Raw genomic sequence first — 23,438 nt, 5'->3', positions numbered from 1 at the left:
ATATATATATATATATATATATATATATATATATACATACATACACACACACACACACATATATATATACACATACAGTATATATATTCCTAAATAAAGATAGCATTGTAATATCTCACACAACACAACTGTTTTACCTTCAAGCTCTCCGATTTTCTTTGCAAACACTTTCAGCTGCTTTTTCAGTTTCCTGACTGTCTTATCTTGCTTCTCGAGCTGCTCCATTAGATCCTGCAGATATGAACACACTCTTAATCACACCACCCTCGTGAACACATTCAGAACTTACATAAAGACTGTTAGTAAGAAAAACTGACTGAAGAGCAAGTAAGAAAGTAAGAGCGCCACCAAGTGGCTTTAATTTGCCAACACAGCATGCAAAAATCTAGATTCTACTATGTTACAATTATGGTACATTCAGTCCTGTGCCCCTGGAATAGACCGAGTTCTAAGCAGTGGCAGAGTTTATAGACGCAATATGATACATATAGCTAAAGAAGGGGGACTGACTGCTAAAAGGTTATGTAGCTTTTCTAAATACAAAATGATATATTAAAATTAATCACACAAGGCCACCCCTACTCCGAAGTGCAGCCAATGCAGCTCTCCAGCAGGTGTGGGTCCTGTTGCTCAAATAATTGGGCAAGCAACCCCCTATGATGTCACTATCACCCTGACATTAATCCTCCCCAAGTAAAGTCACTACTTATTCTGGAGTCTTAAAGTGGACATGTCAGGAAATGCACAGAATTTGCTCTTTATGAAATCCGCATCCCTGGGATGCCATTTCATACTCTATAGGACACCCATCAACATATACAGTGGGATGTGAAAGTTTGGGCAACCTTGTTAATCGTCATGATTTTCCTGTATAAATCGTTGGTTGTTACGATAAAAAATGTCAGTTAAATATATCATATAGGAGACACACACAGTGATATTTGAGAAGTGAAATGAAGTTTATTGGATTTACAGAAAGTGTGCTATAATTGTTTAAACAAAATTAGGCAGGTGCATAAATTTGGGCACCACAAAAAAGAAATGAAATCAATATTTAGTAGATCCTCCTTTTTCAGAAATTACAGCCACTAAACGCTTCCTGTAGGTTCCAATGAGAGTCTGGATTCTGGTGGAAGGTATTTTGGACCATTCCTCTTTACAAAACATCTTTAGTTCATTCAGGTTTGATGGCTTCCGAGCATGGACAGCTCTCTTTAAGTCACACCACAGATTTTCAATTATATTCAGGTCTGGGGACTGAGATGGCCATTCCAGAACGTTGTACTTGTTCCTCTGCATAAATGCCTTAGTGGATTTTGAGCAGTGTTTAGGGTCGTTGTCTTGTGGAAAGATCCAGCCGCGACGCAGCTTCAGCTTTGTCACGGATTCCTGGACATTGGTCTCCAGAATCTGCTGATACTGAGTGGAATCCATGCGTCCCTCAACTTTGACAAGATTCCCAGTCCCTGCACTGGCCACACAGCCCCACAGCATGATGGAACCACCACCATATTTTACTGTAGGTAGCAGGTGTTTTTCTTGGAATGCTGTGTTCTTTTTCCTCCATGCATAACGCCCCTTGTTATGGCCAAATAACTCAATTTTAGTTTCATCAGTCCACAGCACCGTAATCCAAAATGAAGCTGGCTTGTCCAAATGTGCTTTAGCCCACCTCAAGCGGCACTTTTTGTGCTGTGGGTGGAGAAAAGGCTTCCTCTGCATCACTCTCGCATACAGCATCTCCTTGTGTAAAGTGCGCCGAATGGTTGAACGATGCACAGTGACTCCATCTGCAGCAAGATGATGTTGTAGGTCTTTGGTGCTGGTCTGTGGGTTGACTCTGACTGTTCTCACCATTCGTCGCTTCTGCCTATCCGAGATTTTTCTTGGTCTGCCACTTCGAGCCTTAACTTGAACAGAGCCTGTGGTTTTCCATTTCCTCAATATGTTCCTAACTGTGGAAACAGACAGCTGAAATCTCTGAGAAAGCTTTCTGTATCCTTCCCCTAACCATGATGGTGAACAATCTTTGTCTTCAGGTCATTTGAGAGTTGTTTTGAGACCCCCATGTTGCTACTCTTCAGAGAAAATTAAAAGAGGAGGGAAACTTACAATTGACCCCCTTAAATACTCTTTCTCATAATTGGATTCACCTGTGTATGTAGCTCAGGGGTCACTGAGCTTACCAAGCCAATTTGAGTTCCAATAATTAGTTCTAAAGGTTTTGGAATCAATAAAATGACAACAGTGCCCAAATTTATGCACCTGCCTAATTTTGCTTAAACAATTATAGCACACTTTCTGTAAATCCAATAAACTTCATTTCACTTCTCAAATATCACTGTGCGTGTCTCCTATATGATATATTTAACTGACATTTTTTATCGTAACAACCAACGATTTATACAGGAAAATCATGACGATTAACAAGGTTGCCCAAACTTTCGCATCCCACTGTATCTCCGACAAACCCTGGTGAAGTCAACAGGGCAGTGAGGCAGGTGCATGTGACATCACTACTGTGCCATCGTCACCTGCTACAGTCTTGAAGGAGACTCACAAGAAGCAGCCAGCAGTTGCGGCACTCCAGCACTCATTTTATAGGACTGGCACCCTTTGTGATGTCATAAGCCACTATGCTCCCAGCAGTATGGACATCACCTACAATGTCACTGACATTTCCTACTATGACATCATCTGTCACATTGTCACACGCACTGGTACTGTACAGTGTCTCAATAGGGGGAAACAAGCTCCAAGGTTCACCACTTCTCCTTCATGTCCTCTCACCCTGGTTGAACTTGATGGACATATGTCCTTTATTTTAACCATACCTATATAACAAACAGCCCACACCCCAGACAGAGAAGCAACAACAGGTCCTATTCTAACTAAAGGACCCATGCACAGCACTCGCTGGGAGTCTTATGGTTGTCCAGCTTGAATGTCTACATGTCTACTGTCAGATTGTGCCTGGACAACCCCTTTAATGGAATACAAGTCAGCCTTTGTTGCTTTTTAATACATAGTGACACGGGTTAACAAGAAACACATCTATCAAGTTAAACCTGGCTTAGACCAATTATACTGTATATCACTAATTATACCCTTAGTGCCATGTAATTAAATAAGAATCTATACCTTTTGTGAATGTACGACCTCTTGGGGTAGGGCATGCAATAGATTTATACTCTAACTCAGCGGTTCTCAACCTAGGGGTCGCGACCCCTTTGGGGGTCGATCGGCCCTTTCCGGGGGGTCGCCTGAGGCTTCCTATTGTGGGTCCAGGCCCGTCGCTAACAGACAGGCAAAACAAGCAATTGCTTGGGGCCCCGAGCTGGTTGGAGCACCGAGCTGGCCCGGGGCCAAGCAGAGCCGGTGCTTGTTTTGCGGCTGAGTAACTCAGAAGATCCGATGGTATATTCTAACCCCCAGGCGTTCCCATGGTGACGGGGACGCTTGCCTGGGGGTTAGAATATACAGGGCCACGCCGCTCACAGCAGTATATTTATAAACTAATCAGTAACTACTTTAACTTTAATCATTGCTCATTGCTGAGCTCTTTACTTGGATTATAATTTATTTGGATATGGGATATCTTACTTTGTCTTAGCTCCGGTAATAGCAGTCAGTGCGGGGGGCGGCGCTCACTCACTGACGTCAGGCGCCTGCTCCTCCCACTAGGCGGCGCAGGCGCGTGACGTCAGTGAGTGAGCGCCACCCCCCGCACTGCCTGCTATTACCGGAGCTAAGACAAAGTAAGATATCCCATATCCAAATAAATTATAATCCAAGTAAAGAGCTCAGCAATGAGCAATGATTAAAGTTAAAGTAGTTACTGATTAGTTTATAAATATACTGCTGTGAGCGTCGGGGAGGGAGATCTGTGGATGGCACTGTAGGGGGATCTGTGGATGGCAGTGCCATCCACAGATCCGCCTACAGTCCCATCCACAGATCCCCCCCCCCTCCCCTAAACAGTGCCATCCACAGATCTCCCCCTAAACAGTGCCATCCACAGATCCCCCCCTAAACAGTGCCATCCACAGATCCCCCCTCCCCTAAACAGTGCCATCATGGATGGCACTGTTTAGGGGGATCTGTGGATGGCACTGTTTAGGGGGGATCTGTGGATGGCACTGTTTAGGGGGGAGATCTGTGGATGGCACTGTTTAGGGGGGAGATCAGTGGATGGCACTGTTTAAAGGAGGGGGGATGTGTGGATGGCACTGTTTAGAGGAGGGGGGATCTGTGGATGGCACTGTTTAGGGGAGGGGGGATCTGTGGATGGCACTGTTCAGGGGGGGGGATCTGTGGATGGCACTGTTCAGGGGGGGGGATCTGTGGATGGCACTGTTTAGGGGAGGGGGGATCTGTGGATGGCACTGTTTAGGGGAGGGGGATCTGTGGATGGCACTGTTTAGGGGGGATCTGTGGATGTCTTTGTGATTAATTACTCTGCTTCAATTATGTTCAATTTGTAGCAATAAAAATACATCCTGCATATCAGATATTTACATTACAATTCATAACAGTAGCAAAATTAGTTATGACGTAGCAAGGAAAAAAATTTAATGGTTGGGGGTCACCACAACATGAGGAACTGTATTAAGGGGTCACGGCTTTAGAAAGGTTGAGAACCACTGCTCTAACTGTAAAGAATCCTTTCCTGTAATGTCTGAAGAGGTCTAAAAAAATATTTCCTCAACACCTAAAGAATGTGCCCTGGTCTTCTGTACAGTTCATGGAATGAAAAAAACCAAGTCCAGCTCTTTGTACTGAACAAGCTTACAGTTATACATGTTAATAAGATCATCTTCCCAAGTCGTCTTTTTCCCCTAAGAATAACGAGCCCAACTGTTTTTGCCTCTCATTATAAGAGACCTCTCATCCTATGTAATAATCTACTCACCAGCATCCAAACGTTCCCAGCTCTGCTACATTCTGCAGTGAATTACATTTATAAATCTGATAACAGAAGTGTATACGGAAACTACTGTGAAGGTAAGCTACCCATTTTAAAGAATTCTTTAAATAGACATCAGTGGTATCAAATCTCTAATGATGGGTTATAAATGTGCTACTATACGCATATGAGGCGACTCCTACAGACATCGCCCTATAAATTTATTTAGTCCTACTCTCCTGTAATGGCTCCCAGTATCCCAGGCCCTGTGCATATGTCCGTATTTTTGCAGATCAGATGCGGAACCATTCATTTTAATGGGTCTGCAAAAGATGCTGTCTGCATCCGCCTGTCCATTCTGCCAGCATGCAAAAAGATATAGCACATGTCTTATTCTTGTCCATTTTGAGGATAAAGATATGAAATTTCTAAAGGGGTTATAAAAAAAAAAAAAAAAGGCAGCATGGCCGGGATCCGGCTTTACGGACCAGCGAACAACAAAACACATTTGGCTGTGTGCATGGGGCCTTAATGGCCTCTAAATGGCAGTAATTTTTTCTTTAGAAACAAAAGCCATAGGGGATGGGTTGAGGGAAACCTAAATATTTTAAGATTACCAACCTTCTATTTGACATTAATGATCTAAAGGCCTACACCAGGCCATGTCTCATAAACGTGCTTATAATCTGAATCTAATCGTGTAACTGCCACCTGAAGAGCCTGGGTGGACGATGCATAAGAACTGGCATGGTAACACTCCCGCATGACAAATTATTCATTAATTAATACTGGAAAGAAATCACAGGCTTAGAAGGAGAAATAAGCGATACTTACTTTGTTCACCAGCAAGAGGATCTAACACAGTAACACGCTATACACATGGCATTGGCTTAGGAAGCATGCAATCTTGCTTTTAGCTGGAGTTAGTAAGAAAATGTGCATTTGTCACAGGACTCAACATGAAACGATGCGACGGAAAGCTGTGGGGTAATGAGCGCAGCCTCGCGCAGACATGTATTGCTGTTAGCTCTCAAGGACACGGCTATGGCGACAGAACAATCAGGCGCATGATTTACATACAATGATCCGTCTGTAAAGTGAAATCCGGTATGACTGATACTTCATGGGATCATCTGCATATAACTCCTCAAAATACTGAAAAAACAGGCAGCATGGATGGACCCTCTTTCTGCAGCAGGTGACTTAAACATTCGCGACTGTGGATCACACTATTATATGGCTCATATTCTTATGCAGTTCTTATCAACAAGAGTCAACAGACCTAGGACTAATGTCATTCGGTTATACGCCTGCATATACCTCATTGGTGCACCCAACTCTTACTAGATTCCTCCAACACTAGGCTACATTGCAGGGGAGAACTACTAACATATATCATGTACAATACAGAAAATAATCTCTAATAACTCAGTGTTCCCAACCAGTGGCTCCAAAGCCACAATGGATCTCGGGCCCCCTGCATGTGGCTCTCCAGCTGTTGGCAGATGCTATTGTGTTCTGGCGGTGCCAGGGAGGTCATACCATTACTAGAACTTGATGACAGCCAAACCCCTACATCACTGCCAGTTATTACAGGGGCAATGGTGGGAAAATGTCGGGCCAATTATCGGGAAAGACTAAGTAAGAATGCTCGATCCAGATAATCAGTCCGTGTCAAGGTGCTGAAGATCACCTGATGAACGAGCAAAACGCTTGGTCATTGGGTGAAATGAACACGTTCATGTTGACATCTCAATAATGGTTCCTGGGCAGCAGATTGTGCTACGGAAACAGTGATCTGCTAACCAGAATCAATGAGGATAGGCGATTGCAGTAGCCATCGCTTATCCCCATTCAGTGGAGGAGATTGCTGCATATGAATGCTGCTCTTACCTCCACTGACGAGCAGGCAATTATTGGGAAGGAATGTTCCCTCCCTGATAACTGCTGGTTCGGTTGGTGAGTGAAAATGCCCCTTAAGAGCTATCTTTATATGTTTAATCAGCTTTTTACCTTCTTATATACAGTGTGGCTCTACATTGTCTGCTGTTTTTATAACTGGCCCGTGACCTAAAAAAGGTTCAGAATCTCTGATTTAACTCTTTTCTAAACATCTTCCTATTTTATGTCCGCTTTTACAAAGAGTTTTTTTTCTATTGCATCTAAACAAGATTATTATTATTTTTTAAATGTCCTACTATTCTATTTAGATCTATGTGTCTCCATGGTAACAGACTACAAGCAAACCTTGTTAAAGTGGTTGTCCAGCGTGGACATAGTGTGCCGACATATGACTGCTGCAGCTATAACATAGGCTACTATCACACTAGCGTTTTTACTGGATCCGGCAGGGTTCAGCAAAAACGCTTCCGCTACTGATAATACAACCGTCTGCATCCGTTATGAATGGATTCGGTTGTATTTTCTGTAACATACCCAAGACGGATCGGTCATGAACTCCATTTTCTATTGTGGCAGATTGTTTCAGAGAAAACTGATCCGTCCCCATTGACTGGCATTGGAGGTCATGACGGATCAGTCTTGATCAGTTTCCCAGGAAGGAAAGCAAAATACAACATGTTGCGGTTTGCTCTCAGGTCTGGGAACGCAACTAAACGGAACTGAATGCATTTTGGAGCATTCTGTTCTGTTCAGTTCAGTTTTGTCCCCAATGACAATGAATGGGGACAAAACAAGCATTTTTTTTCCGGTTTTGAGCCCCTATGACGGAACTCAATACCGGAAAACTTAAAGAGGACCTTTCATTACGATAAAAAATCTAAACTAAGCATACAGACATTGAGAGCGCCCCCCATGGATTTCCCTGCACTTACTATTATCCCTGGGAGCCGCTCCATTCTCCCGGTATAAGCTCCAGTATCTTCAGATTTTCGGCTCAACTGGGAGGAGCCTGCCGGCGTCTCCTTCTCCCAGGCTGTAGAGCTGGCCAATCGCAGCGCTCAGCTCATAGCCTGGGAGAAGGAGACGCCCAGGAGAACAAGAGCAGGCTCCTCCCAGTTGAGCCAAAAATCTGAAGATACCGGAGCCCAGGGATAATAGTAAGTGCAGGGAGATCCCTGGGCGCCGCTCTCCATGTCAGCATTCTTAGTTTAGATTTTTTATTGTAATGAAAGGTCCTCTTTAAACGCTAGTGTGAAAGTACTCATACTGACACCATTAAAGTCACCACTGGTCACACGGCATTGCTCGAGCTGGGTGAACAGAGACTGGCATGGGAGATGGCGAACTGGTAAGTTGAGTGTTACTTCTTTTTTATTTTATACCATTGTCAACTACTTTTAAAGAAATAAAAAATCTGGTGTTTTAAAACCCCTTTAAGTTGGCCCTGCAATCATGTTCTCTGTAATCAGTCCCCGTACTTCTTGCAGATCTACCAAATGTATCTCAGGCAGAAGTAGGGAACTGATGGAAGAACGTATGACTGCAAGAGACTACACAGGGTACATTTGTAGTCTGTTACCATGGAGACACACAGGTTTGAATAGAAGCTGTTGATAGGATATTTTTAATGAAGACTGGGCAATAAATATGCTGCAACGGTGGACTTATGGGGTCATTTATCAAACTGGTGTAAAGTAGAAATGGCTTAGTTGCCCACAGCAACCAATCAGATTCCACCTTTCATTTTTGACAGCTCCTTTGGGAAATGAAAGGTGAGATCTGATTGGTTGCTATGGGCAACTAAGCCAGTTCTACTTTACGCCAGTTTGACAAATGACCCCATTTATTTTTATATTTACAAATGTCATTAATGAGAGTAATGAAGAAAGCAATGATTATGCAAATGAGAACTGAATAATTTTTGCTGTGTGATGATCTAAAGCAAGGATGGCCAACCTGCAGCTCTCCAGCTGCTGTAAAACTACAACTCCCACCATGCTTTGCTGTAGGCGGATAGCTGTAGGCAGTGTGGGCATGCTGGGAGTTGTAGTTTTGCAACAGCTGGAGAGCCTCAGGTTGGCCATCCCTGATCTAAAGCATGTGGTCAGCTGTACGCTTAGATGACATACCAGGTTTTCATTAGTCAGCCGTGTGATTTCATGCTGTAAACTAGCTTCAATGCGAGCCTCAGGAGGCAGCTGAAGATTCTGAGCGAGGAGCTGCTGCTGACGATTGTTTTCTTCCTTCAGACCCTGGACCTCTCCTCTGAGAGATTCCACCTCGTTTTCATAGCTCTTCCTCTGAGCTTGTAGCTGGGTCTCCAGAACCCTACAATGCAGAAAAACATGGCAGACACTTAATACACATACCTTACTACCCTCACAAGCAAACGGCGCCAAGCTCCATCTCCCCTCACCACTGCATGCTATGAAACCCAGCAGCAGAAGAACCGCTATAGCTACCACTTAGGACAGCACTCAAGGAGCAGATGAGTAGGTCAAGGAGAAGCTTAAGGTTACAAAACAAAATCACTATTGTTAGCAATTCATCACATTTTATAGGAAAACCATTAGTAAACTGTTAAAAATATCCTAATATGCTTGTCTCACTTCAGCAAATAGCATTTATCATGTAGAGAGAGCCAATACAAGACACTTACTAATGTATTGTGATTGTCCGTATTGCCTCCTTGACTGGCCTGATTCATTTTACTATCACATTATACATTGCTCGTTTCCATGGTTACAGACCACCCTGCAATCCAGCAGCAGTGGTCGTGCTTGCACACCACAGGAAAAAACACTATCCTATGTGCGCTTCCATGGTCCTGGCCACAAGAGAGGCAGGCGCTTTTTCCTACAGTGTGCAACCACGACCACCACTGATGGATTACAGGGTGGTCGTAACCATGGAAACAAGCAGTGTATAGTGTAATGGAAAAATGAATCCAGCCAGCAAAGGAGGCAATATGGACAATCACAATACATTAGTAAGTGGTGTTTATTAACTTTCTAACAACCCCTTTAATACTCAATTACACTGGGATCACGTCTAGGAAATAAATGCAGTCACACTTGCTATGGGGCACAAAGCGTCCACATTGTCTGCAACAAGCATCCGTTATCAAGAAATGTTACTAATAAATTTACTTCAAGCACCAATAAACCGGCACAGAAGACACAGGCCCGAGGCCTACAGCTGCCCTACATCCATGTCCTCTGCTGTTTCAGTGTTGTCCATGGACACTTTGTGAATCCAGCGAGTCACTACTGCGATCAACGTGCAGATACTGTATACCCATCAGGGTTTCCGTCATACCCTATGAACCAGCTGTATCAGCAGAAGACAGAACAGTAAGTGCTGCCATAAGGAATACTAATCCAGGCGTCAGGCCTGTAACTGCAAGCACTGAAAATTCTGCGTAGATGTCAAATATTCAAATCCTATTTTCACGTTTCGTATTTACTTAATAATCTTTAATATATTACTTCTCATAGTTCTCCCATTGATTACAATATATAAAGAAAATATATATTTTTCAAGGACTGTATCCCGAGACTTCACTTAATAGCCATAGTGTTATCATTCTATACAAAGCAGTTATTTCCATAATCAGTAATAACTATGAAAAGCAAAAGAACGACAAAATAAAATAGATCTATAAGGAGGAAATACTATGATCGGCTAGACATACAGCAAATATTTCAGCCAGGCCAATAAACAACCAGTTCACAGCTAATAAATCCTATTTGAAACCTCAATACAATTTTCCCAGATTCTCCATGCAAAATAGTAGGAGTAAGGCCTCCTCATGCACACGACCGTTGTTGTGTTCTGTTCCGCAAAATGGGGTTCCGTTGTTCCGTGATCCGTTTCCGTGTGTCTTCCTTTATTTTTGGAGGACCACCAGACATGAAGGAAAGTAAAAAAAAAGTCTAAGTCAAGTTTGCCATGCAAATGATAGGAAAAAAACGGACGCAGACGACAATCTTGTGTGCCTCCACGTTTTCACGGTCCCATTGACTTGAATGGGTCCACGAACCGTTTTCCGTGAAATAAATAGGACAGGTTATATTTTTTTGGCGGACTGGAACCACGGATCACGGACGCGGATGACAAACGGTGTATTAGCAGAGTTTTCAACGGACCCATTGAAAGTCAATGGGTCCGCAGAAAATCACGAAAAACTAAACAACGGACACGGAATAAAACAACGGTCGTGTGCATGAGGCCTAAGAAAGGCTTAAAGGGGTTGGCCACTTTCTGGCTAATGTTTAACCAATGTGTAGGTATGATGACTATATGGCACTTACTAATATAGCCTGTGTGTCTCTTGTTGAGTTCTGTCCACAAAGATGTCCTGTCCATAAAATGGCTGCCGATGGTCGGTCATGTGCCAAGACACAGTGTACACAGTGTATTTTAATGGAGGAGACATCCCATAGAGGCAATTTGCCTGGTCACATGACCTTCCTTCAGCAGCCATTTTATGGACAAGACCTCTGTCTGGACAGCACAAAAGATTTGAAATATAAAAAATGGCACAGAATATAAACAAAGGCTATATTAGTAAGTGCCATATAGTCATCTTCCAAACACACTGCTCAACAGTAGCCAAAAAGTGACCCACCCCTTTAAATCTTTTTTTTGCAACAAAAGTAAAAAGACGACACTACTAATAGGTGCCACTAGGGGGCAGATGTGTTACAAATGTTCACAACAGTCTACAAAGGCAACCCAACCCCATTATCTCCGAAGTTAAAGCTCTATTGGGAAGCAATAAGCAACAGCTGCTGGGTAATACATAGAAGTGGGTTTATCTGCTTGAGACCCTGTACGAATGACAGCGAGCGGCAGCCTGAGAGGTGAACAGACAGAACCCACACAGAAAGTAAGCAAATAGCACGCTACTAAAAAACCACCACAATACCCATTCTGTGCGCTGGTAAACTTGCACCAATCAAGTTTAAAGGGAACTAGTTCAGTTTCTGGGTTATGTGTCCTTGGACTATAATCCACTCGGAGAGGACATCACTAGTATAAGAAATTAAAGTTATATCAGACAATTGGACTTTTTCAGTCATGCTGGGGATTTTGAAGTCCTATTTGTGCCTGGTTTAAGCTTTTGGCAGTGTTAGTAATATTCCCACAGAGATGAGTTTGGTAACCTGTTGGCCTGTTTTAACCCTTCATACACCAGCCAGAGCTCTCCATCCTCGTTCAGCATATGGTAATCCTGCGGTAGGGTGCTTTTCAAAATGATTACAAAAAAAATCATAAAAACACAAAATGGATTGAAGGACACGATGAAAAGAGAACAAAAACAGTGAAAATCTGGCTTCAGAAAACAAAATACTGTAATTCATGCAGGATGAGAATGTCAATTATGCAGAATAACTCTTCAAGACTAGGCAATGGGGTTTCACATTCTTGTCTGCCGCAACTATTGTGGATGATGTGGTCTACCTTGGATAGATTCTGTACAGAACTACATAATAAACACAGCAATTTAAAGTATGCCCTGCTGGCTAAAAGGTGAGCAAGGATGGGGGGGGGGAGGGGCTGGGGGGTTAGTACAGGCTCTTCTGATGCCTAAAGCCAGCATATCAGTGGGCATGTACTGCACTACTTATGGCTATAAATCATTTTGATATACAGTTGCAAGAAAAAGTATGTGAACCCTTTGGAATGATATGGATTTCTACACAAATTGGTCATAAAATGTGATCTGATCTTCATCTAAGTCACAACAATAGACAATCACAGTCTGCTTAAACTAATAACACACAAATAATTAAATGTTACCATGTTTTTATTGAACACACCATGTATATATTCACAGTGCAGGTGGAAAAAGTATGTGAACCCCTAGACTAATGACATCTCCAAGAGCTAATCGGAGTGAGGTGTCAGCCAACTGGAGTCCAATCAATGAGATGAGATTGGAGGTGTTGGTTACAGCTGCCCTGCCCTATAAAAAAAACACACACCAGTTCTGGGTTTGCTTTTCACAAGAAGCATTGCCTGATGTGAATGATGCTTCGCAGAAAAGAGCTCTCAGAAGACCTACGATTAAGAATTGTTGACTTGCATAAAGCTGGAAAGGGTTATAAAAGTATCTCCAAAAGCCTTGCTGTTCATCAGTCCACGGTAAGACAAATTGTCTATAAATGGAGAAAGTACTCTCCCTAGGAGTGGCCATCCTGTAAAGATGACTGCAAGAGCACAGCGCAGACTGCTAAAGACTTACAAAAGTATCTGTCATATGCTAACATCCCTGTTAGCGAATCTACGATACGTAAAACACTAAACAAGAATGGATTTCATGGGAGGATACTACAGAGGAAGCCACTGCTATCCAAAAAAAACATTGCTGCACTTTTACAGTTTGCACAAGAGTACCTGGATGTTCCACAGCAGTACTGGCAAAATATTCTGTGGACAGATAAAACCAAAGTTGAGTTGTTTGGAAGAAACACACAACACTATGTGTGGAGAAAAAGAGGCACAGCACACCAACATCAAAACCTCATCCAAACTGTGAAGTATGGTGGTGGGGGCATCATGGTTTGGGGCTGCTTTGCTGCGTCAGGGCCTGGACGGATTGCTATCATCGAAGGCAAAATAAATTCCCAAGTTTATCAAGACATTTTGCAGGAGAACTGTCCACCAGCTGAAGCTCAACAGAAGATGGGTGTTGCAGCAGGACAACGACCCAAAGCATAGAAGTAAATCAACAACAGAATGGCTTAAACAGAAGAAAATACACCTTCTGGAGTGGACCAGTTCCAGTCCTGACCTTAACCCGATTGAGATGCTGTGGCATAACCTCAAGAAAGTGATTCACACCAGACATCTCAAGAATATTGCTGAACTGAAACAGTTCTGTAAAGAGGAATGGTCAAGAATTACTCCTGACCGTTGTGCACGTCTGATCTGCAACTACAGGAAACGTTTGGTTGAAGTTATTGCTGCCAAAGGAGGTTCAACCAGTTATTAAATCCAAGGGTTCACATACTTTTTCCACCTGCACTGTGAATATATACATGGTGTGTTCAATAAAAACATGGTAACATTTAATTCTTTGTGTGTTATTAGTTTAAGCAGACTGTGATTGTCTATTGTTGTGACTTAGATGAAGATCAGATCACATTTTATGACCAATTTGTGCAGAAATCCATATCATTCCAAAGGGTTCACATACTTTTTCTTGTAACTGTATTTAACTAAGACTTGAGGCATGGTTAAAGTAGGACTGCCCTTTTCAAAAATAAAATAAAAAATCAAGCGTGCAAATGTACAACACGGCAAAAATATATACAATTGTACAGAAATGTGAGTGAAAAAAAAGAGCTTGGTTTTAATGTACAGATGCCAAATGATAAGACGCCTGCAGGATGAAGTACATAAGATGGGTGCTTCTTTAACAGAAAGCAAAAATAAATATGAGACACATATAAAAATCTGGCAGACCATACTGTTTATTCCAGCTGCAGTTAAAGGAATTGTCCATCTGAACATATATATATATATTTTTTAAACAATAGTCATACTCCCCTGTCCCAATCCACCAACGCTCCCCGCGTCCTCGCTGGTCTCTGGTCCCTCTTGAGGATCGCTCAGTTGATCACTGGTCTGAACCAGCAATGGAGTGAGAGGGCTTTTTCTGTGTGAGCGGCCAGAGAGCGCTGGAACGGCAGCAGTGGTGGATCGGGACAAGCAAGTAGAACTATTTTTTAATATGCCAATATCAGATTTCTAATTTCCAGTTATATAGAATAATAGCTATATAAAATATTACCAGTGGTCTAGCACGCAGACACCTATACAGGTGTGTAACACAATTTGCAATGGATTGTAATATTTTCACGTATATGATCTTGGGCTAGTTTCAGACTTTCAGAAGCCTGCCGGAGTTCACCAGATCTGGCCTAGCTGGATACTGCCATTCACCGTGGACCCAAATGACTATATCTGGTTTCCGGCATGAGTGGTGGGTTTCAGCTGGATAAAAATCGGTGCATGCAGCAGTTTCGGTCCAGCTGAAACCAGACACTTAAAAACTGGACCGATCCCATTAGAATCAAAAGGGTGTGGCAGTAAACGCCAACCAGGCCAAATCTGGTGAATGCCTGTAGGCTATTCTCTGCAGATAAACGCGAGTGTGAAACTAGCCTTACTAGAAGACGCATACATGTGGTCCATTCACAAGAAGTAATGGTCACTCTGTGGGAGACTCGCATGCACTGTGCAAGCACCGCAGGTGAACTGCTTCCATCTTTGTAATATACTTGGTACCAATAGTAAGATACGAGGCATAAATTACAGAACAGGCTAGCAGTGCTAACCTCTCCTATAGCCATCGTCTTCCTCACATTGTTACCATCTCTCTTACCTCCTGAGCTGATGAGACCGATGCACATACCAATAAAAGTCTGGTAAATACAGGTAAAAAGTACATTTCAGCAAACTTCTTACAACTTACCTGTTGGTTTCCTTCATGCCTGTATAAGCCTGAGCAACCTCCCTGTGGTCCTTCATTTTCTGTACGTCTTCAGAGATAGCCAATGTGTCCGTCATAGTATCCTAAAGTAACGGAGCATAAACTCAGTACTCTGTATACTGACAGAATGTAACCTGAATGGTGACGCAGCAGGAAAGCGGGGTAGTGCAGCTTGGACCTCTGGTGTCGCCTGCAGTAACACATGTAGGATGGGCCAACACATGATTAAACAATAACCGCTTCATAGATGCTAATACAATGGCCATTTATTAACTATTCGAATACCATGTTCAGTCTTTAATTTTATGGGTTTTCCGAAAGTCAAATATTGATGACCTATTTTCAGAGTATATCTTCAATATCTGATCTGTAGGGGTCCGACTCTTGGTACACGTGCTGACCTGTGGATTGAAGGCTGCGGTCTCCTCCTAGGCCTGTGACGTCGCAGCCATCAGTCACATGGCTGCAATACCAGGCACAGCCACTATACAATCCCAGGAGTCAGACCCCTACTAATATGACATTGATGACTTCTTATCAATATTGTGGAATACCCCTTTACATACTTACAGGGTTTTTCCAGAAAATAGTTACCATCTAGCCAGAGTCTGAAGGGAGCGGTGGTCACACATGCACGCTGCCACTCCTTTCAAGGTCTATGGGTTTGACGGAGTTGGCCAAGTGCTGTATACATGGCCAACCAACAAATACCACTTAAGAAAGTATACGTTGTTTCTGCTACACAAGAGAGGTTCAAGCAGTATTGTGAGACGCCATGCCACTGGCTATAAACACACACGTTCATGAAGCTGGGTTAAAGGGCCGGCAACCAATCTACATTTTAATATTAGATCACAGATCAAAAGAGTAAGGGTGCTTTCACACATGCGGCAGAGGATTCCGGATGCAGATCCGTCCAACAAATGCATTGAAATACCGGATCTGTCTCTCTGGTATAATTTTTTTTTGCATTTTTAAAGGTCTGCCATCTTTAGTAAGGTTAGACTCACCCGTCCAGCGATGCACAGGTAAGCCCTTACCTGTGCCGCGAGCCGGTCTGAAATCAAATGCGGTCACCGGGAGCAGGCAGTTTCGAGAACAGCCGCCGGGGGCCTTCATCGGGCTGCCTGCTCCCGGTGACCGCATTTGAATTCAGACCGGCTCGCGGCACAGGCACAGGTAAGGGTTTAACTATGCATCGCCGAACGGGGGAGTCTAACCTTACTAAAGATGGCAGCCTGCATGTGTTCGTTGGCGAACACTGCGAACTGGCCATCACTGCTGAAGACATCCTGAACGGATTGCTCTCCATTCAGAATGCATTAGGATAAAACTGGTTTTTTTCCGGTATTGAGCTCCTGTGACGGAACTCAATACCGGAAAACAAAAACGCTAGTGTGAAAGTACCCTTATTGGTTGCTGTGATTTACAAGCTGAGGAGGAAGGGATGACAGCATTGTCTGTATGGTCACTCGTCGTATTAGAACAGTGACACTTGACAAATGAATTACAGAAGCACAGACACACTAGATCCGGCAGCACAAAACCGTCAGGTAATGCTGTATTACAGGTTGCACTTGCGGAGGTGGCAAATGGCTTAGCTGCATCACCTATCTAGCTGCTCAATATAAGTAAGAAGTTATTGCATTACATGCAGAAAGCTGTGGCAGCAACAACGGCAATGGTTACCTTATCATCCTTTATTACCAAAAAATGTTCAGCAAACGAAATGGAAAAAAAAAAGTAAAACATCATAAGAACAGACGTACCAGCATAATGGCACATTGTAAATGACACTTCACTGCACTTTGCCGAAATCGGCATTAGTGTTGGAAGATCTAACCATTTCCAGGGTCGGGAAACTCCCTATATACACGTCCAACACTATTCTCCTCTCCGCAGGCCTACTTCAAATGTGTTCTTCTTATAGATCGCTACTGAATGGTCCACAATACTACCATCATTGTATACGCTATCATTTTAAAGAGGTCCATATACACCCTCACTTCACATAGGACAAAGAGGGGCCACTATATATATACCCTTACTTTACAATGGTCAAAAAGGGGCCACTATATACACCCTAACTTTACAATGGGCAAAGAGGGGGCACTGTATACACTCTCATATGGTGGAATATTGTAAACAGGCTTTTCCCAGCCCATAATACTGGTGATCTATCTTTAAGATAGGTCATCAATATCCATTCAGTGGTGGGTCAGACACCCTGCACCCCCAGCTGTCCCCTGTATCCACTGGAATTAGCACTTTGAACAGGACCAGAAGCACAGATCCGTTCAAAATGAAGGAGTCGTGCTGGGTTACTGGAGCCCAGTCCCCACTCACATTTGCTCCCCTTTAAAGAGTATTTGATCCTTCACAAAACTTTAGACATGTCCCAATTGATTATCACTGGGTTCAGGGAGCTGAGAACCCAACCAATGTCTGAAAGGAAGGGGCTGTGATGGTCTCTGCTTGTTAACATAACAATGCTGGCCCGCCTCCTTCCCCGCCACATTTTTAGACCTGGCGTGAACGGGAAAAAGTCGCGCTGCAATCTGCACCTGAAATACACCTAATATGGGTGTATTCAACTTCATAAATGACCCACTTAGTGTACAAAGTAACACATTAGTAGAGGTCATGCAGATGTGATGTCTCTCACCTTGTGTGGAATGGATTCCATCTGACTCACTAGCTGTGACCTGAGGATGAGGACCTCCTCTTTCCGCACTTCCAGCTCCTCGCTGACTGAGGTCATCTGTTCTAGTAGCACTTTATATACTGGAGACCCTGGCCTAGTCGGATCTGGGGAAACTCTCTCTGTAATAGCTCTCCTTAGCTCATTTAATTCATTCTTCAACTTCTTGTTCTCAGATTCCAGTTCCTGACGCTAAGAAGAAAAGACATAAATCAGCATTAGTGATCGGATGAATGTAATCTGGTTCACAGTAAATACTAAAATTGCATTCATTTATATACGTCTTCAGTTGCTACTGATACATTTGGATTTTACAGTCATTCCCAGAAATGCATTCTGTGATAAACAGTGAAAACTGTCAAACTTAGAAAGAATTTGCTAATCATTTTGTTACCTTGAGGGATTCGTACTCCAGCTCAGTGCTCCGGACTGGTGACTTTGCTTCCTCCTATACACAAAAAGATTACTATGAATTATAATGAAGCAGCTACTCCCAACACTCTCTCTAATGGTAAATATTTATTTCAAAGTTCTCCTTTTCATCTGTTCCTCACACAATCGACTACAAGATTTCTCGCGTGCCTCTCCCCTACTCTAGAACTCACTACCCCAACACATCAGGCTCTCCCCCAACATCCAAAGCTTCAAGAGTAACCTGAAAACCCACCTCTTCAGGAAAGCCTACCATCTGCAATGAGCATGCTACCACCGCACAGCCACATGAGCAGCCTATACCCTCACCTACTGTGTTCTCCCCTTCCCTTATAGATTGTAAGCTCCTGCAGGCAGGGTCCTCTACCCCTCTGTACCAGTCTGTTAACAGTTTCTTGTATTTTTATATTTGTGTAACCCGTCTGGCATGGAATTAATGGCGCCTTCAAAATAATAAAAAAGTAAGAGGGTCATAAACCATTGCTACACAAATCTGAAAAAGCTAATCTTCAACTGAGGCAGGTATGCTGAAATTCAACATGTCCAGTCATTTCTCCCAAAGGCAAACACTTACATTTTATATATAAAGATGGTTCCAAGCCCATCCTGATCCCATTTTCGAACCACTGACTGGTCACATAATGCCCCGTTCAGCTACCGGTGGTCTGATCTGGCTGAGGATCAGACTACTGGAGCTCACCATATCCGGCATTACCAGATACAACCGGAACCCTATTGACTATAATGGGATCAGGCTGCTTTTCTGGCATAGACATCAGGTTTCGGCCAGACAAATGGTTTTTGTCCAGCCGATAGCCGATATTTATGCCAAAACAGGCTAACAGAATAGCCTGCCTGAATGTGAATGCAACTGTGAATGCAGCCTAAGGAGACCTCAGTATCACCAGGAGCTTAGAATTTAATTATAAGCCCAAGCGCTGAGAAAGTCCAGTGAAAGTAGCCACTGCACACCCTCATTAGCATCGCTACAGTCTTCATCCTATCCTTCTGTCGTTTTGTGGTCCATTTATTGGACGCGACTGCTAATGACAGATTTTCTTTAAATCTATATAATAAACTGACACTAGCTTATAGTGATACAAAAGAAAAGAAAAAATACATCTACAATTTGCATTATAACAATTAATTTACCTTTATATTTATTTATATTTTATGGAATAACTGAAAATGATATGCAATATACAGTGACCTTGTCCTGTTCAGTATTAGTAGTAATATGATGATAAGACATAAGTGTTATAATAGATACTGGTCACCTGGATCTTTGTCTTATTGATTAATTCTTCCTTTCTATCCAGATCATCTTGCAAAATGAGCTTCTCTTGTTCCAATTCTTTTACCCGTTTCTGGAGCTTGAGGAATAAGGACATGTCCAGAGGCGCTTTCTTATCAGCTGGCTCCTGCAGAGCAGTAAAAGAAAAATGTGGTTTAAGGGGTGGCTGACCATGTGTATGGGGGGTGTCCCAACTCTTCCCCAATGGCCGATGTCGTGGAAAACAAGGATTGGGCTGATAGATATCAGATGCAAGTAGAATTATTTAGTTCAGACTGTGTGACCATGTCTGGCAATTTCCATAAATGTTATTTAAGATCGGGTGAATTTTGAAGCCCACTAAAGCAAATTGCAGCTGTAGCATTGTAGCCAGTTTCAATGGCACCAGAAACTGAGTATTTACAGATAGGGGGATGCCAAGGTCATGGCAACATCTCTCCAAGCCACCATTTATTCAGGTGGATAGCACTGGTTGTATTCTTGTACAAATAAATAGAGCTAAGACTGGAAAGGGACTACACGCGTAGAAAGGAAGGCATACTGAAAAGACATTAAAGGAGGTGTCTCAACGTGGCAGCAATCGGTATTACATGATGGTCATTCAGATGACTGATAGTCTAGGGCAGGGATGGCCAACCTACGGCTCTCCAGCTGTTGCAAAACTACAACTCCCAGCATGCCTAGACGGCTTACAGCTATCAGCCTACAGCAGGGCATGGTGGGAATTGTAGTTTTACAACAGCTGGAGAGCCGCAGGTTGGCCAGCCCTGGTCTAGGGTCTGCCATTTGTTTCCTTCTCCTATTCTGTAATGACAGTGGTTTTTTTTCAAAGGAAGCTTGAGCTGGACACTGACAACCGAGTTCTGTTCATTTTTAGCCTCACCTCATTCCGGTATGGAAAGTCTTCTGACTCGGTGATTTCTGAGCTGAAGGTGTATTCAGACTCATTACTACTGTGTGTGGAGTCTGTCCTCTTGTGTCCACGCTTGGGGAAGCTCTGCAACCATTAAGTGAACATCAGAACAGCATTCTAAAACTCATCTGTCTATATAGTCCGCCACACCAAAGGACTCTCCAACCCACCATAGTGCCCATTTCCTCTTTCAGGTCATCGTAGCGCTCCTCCAAGCGACTGAATTCATTGAGAAGATTCTGATATCTCAGCCTCTCATCATTCAGCTCAAGTTCAAGCTCCTTTGTTTCTTGTAACAATTTCTTCTCCATGTCCTCTAACAAATACAAAGAACAAAAGAATGTACACATATTAACAAGAAGTTTAGATTTTCATTATTTTCTAGTCAATGAAATGTTGCCTTTACATCAATATCTGAAAATACTATTAGCATACATGCTTTCAGCATCAGAACATACGGTATGTGACAAAGCAGAGGTCAAGACATTGCTTCAAGGAGTGGTTTACAGAAGTCTGTAGGCCTGGGATCTCCAGGGGGTACATGCCATGTATTGAGGTGATACGCAGCCTTGAGGATCCTTCGATCTTTGAGCGGGTCTAAACCGTAGAGTTACAGTAAATGTAGGTGAGTAGCAGCTACCAAGATCTCAATAATTGCAGATAGCTCCACTGGTTAAATGGTTTGTATTTTTTATTGCTATTTTACCAAAGTGATGGGAGGCCTGGGGTCCAGCCACCGACATGATGTTTGGCTGCAGCGGTGACCTTCTCTACACCACTGCAGCTGATCACTGGCCTCCTATTTTATTTTAACGGCATTCATCTACTTAAAACAAGGCCCTGAGTAAGGGCAGCATAATACAGCTAGAGACATGTACAAGTGGTGGCAAAGAGAGCACAAAAAATTGCTGTGTCAACTGGCAGGGTACTGACAGAATACACATTATCCAGTGTATTCATATATTCTTAAGAAGAGAGTTCCCCCAGCCTCTCAAGGTGGTGATGGACAGACTGCTTTATATGCATGTATATACAACAGCCTGTCAATCACTGCAGGGAGGGGGGGGGGAACTCTTATCATGAGTACTCTGGACTCAAACTATGAGGGTCATTTACTAAGTAATATATACCAGTTTTCTGGCGTATATCTTTCACGGATTGCGGCGCAAAGGTTATCTGCGCCGCAATCTGCGACTTTTCCCCACTCATGGCAGGTCTAAAAAAAGGGGTCGTGGCATAGGTGGGGCAGGGGACAGGCCAGCAGGCCCGTCTCATTTATCATTTTCTACGCCTGTTTTAGGCATATAAAATTGACTAAATTTAAGCCAGCAAGGAAGCTGGCGGTGAATTCGACAAAGTTATGTTGAGGCCGGTGCCCCTACATAACTTTGGCAGATCCACCGCCAGCGCAAGGGGTTATTAAGACCGGCGTCTAAAACGCTGGTCTTAATAAATGACCCCCCCAGGTGTCTGGTGTATTAGGTCAGTGTTCCAGCTTTGACTACTGGTAGTAGAGATCTGTAGCTGTAATATCTTGCCCTACCATACAGCAGCAGATGAAGCTAAAAGATCTGCTTTAAAGAGGTTGTGTCATAAAGAGGGCATATGGACATCATGGAAGGGTGTCGGGACTCCCTTATATCCGCAAAAGTTGACAGCTGGTCTGCACAAGTTTCCGTCAGACACCATCCATCCTTTTAGTACAAAGATGGACATTCATCCGAATGGCCAGTATGCAGTACTAAAATTCCTTGCTGGGGTGCAAGGGCAAGGGCCTGGGGTAATCAGCTGATCACACCGGCCAGAAGCAACATCTCTGATGAGACTACTGCTTTAAACATAGTAAATACAGGTATATTGGGAACTTTGGGGGGAGATTTATCAAAATCTGGCCAGAAACCTGACATAAAAGAAGGGCAGTGTAAAAGCCTAGAGATACAACAATTTTTAAAAGGTCGCATTTAGGCCCCTTTTACAAGAGCGAGTTTTCCGCGGGGGTGCAATGCGTGACGTGAACTCATTGCACCCGCACTGAATCCTAACCCATTCATTTCAATGGGTCTGTGTACACGAGCGTTGTATTTTTCACGCATCAGTTCTGCGTTGCGTGAAAATCGCAGCGTGTTCTATATTCTGTGTTTCTTGCACAGCCCTGGCCCCGTAGAAGTGAATGGGGCTGCGTGAAAAACGCATTGCATCCGGAAGCCAGTGCGGATGTGATGCATTTTTCACTGATGGTTGGTAAGAGATGTTGTTTGTAAACCTTCAGTTTTTTTTATCACGCGGATGAAAAACGCATCAAAACGCATTGCACCTGCGCGGAAAAAACTGAACAACTGAACGCAATCGCAGACAGAACTGACTGAACTTGCTTGCAAAATGGTGCGAGTTTCACTGAACGCACCCTGAACGCATCCGGACCTAATCCGTCACGCTCGTGTGAAAGGGGCTTTAGAAAGTCGCAAATACATAGTTTGCAACTTTTTAACGCCACTTTTCAGGCCCAAGGGAGATGCTAAATCTCCCCCATCTCTTAGCAGAGATAGAAAGGTTAGAGAATGTAGAAATCTAGAAGTACTTACCTGTCATTCGTTTGGCTTGTTCCTGGATTAAGAGATTCAGCTCTTCCTTCTCTGCTTTCAACAATGAATTCTGCTCTTTGAGTTCAGACAACAGCTGAAAGTTAAAGCAAAAACCTTGTTAGGCTCTACGAAACTCTCCTCGGTATCATAGGCACGTTACTAACTAATGTTAGATATCGCCAATGCAGGTGAAATACAACAGCAG

At 43.2% G+C, this 23,438-nt stretch overlaps 1 protein-coding gene across 13 annotated transcripts in view; it reads right to left on the bottom strand.

Moving 5' to 3' along the window:
- The window catches only part of MYO5A (myosin VA), a 175,157-nt gene that overhangs the window by 16,531 nt on the left and 135,188 nt on the right, over positions 1-23,438 (bottom strand). For 2 of the 13 annotated variants that reach the window (XM_040413944.1, XM_040413945.1), the window contains 12 exons: positions 23,234-23,327; positions 20,822-20,967; positions 20,622-20,735; positions 19,722-19,865; positions 18,407-18,460; positions 17,977-18,204; positions 17,001-17,009; positions 15,294-15,394; positions 11,977-12,057; positions 8,938-9,136; positions 5,987-6,061; positions 138-231 (listed from right to left, as the gene is read on the bottom strand). In XM_040413944.1, the coding sequence (XP_040269878.1) occupies positions 138-231; positions 5,987-6,061; positions 8,938-9,136; positions 11,977-12,057; positions 15,294-15,394; positions 17,001-17,009; positions 17,977-18,204; positions 18,407-18,460; positions 19,722-19,865; positions 20,622-20,735; positions 20,822-20,967; positions 23,234-23,327 (1,339 nt within the window). The remainder of the gene's footprint in view (positions 1-137; positions 232-5,986; positions 6,062-8,937; positions 9,137-11,976; positions 12,058-15,293; positions 15,395-17,000; positions 17,010-17,976; positions 18,205-18,406; positions 18,461-19,721; positions 19,866-20,621; positions 20,736-20,821; positions 20,968-23,233; positions 23,328-23,438) is intronic. The other 11 variants (XM_040413948.1, XM_040413955.1, XM_040413946.1 and 8 more) reach the window with 7 other exon arrangements.

The sequence above is a fragment of the Bufo bufo genome, chromosome 1 (assembly GCF_905171765.1).
Source record: "Bufo bufo chromosome 1, aBufBuf1.1, whole genome shotgun sequence".
Taxonomy (NCBI): domain Eukaryota; kingdom Metazoa; phylum Chordata; class Amphibia; order Anura; family Bufonidae; genus Bufo; species Bufo bufo.
This window is presented reverse-complemented; position numbering and strand designations above follow the sequence as displayed.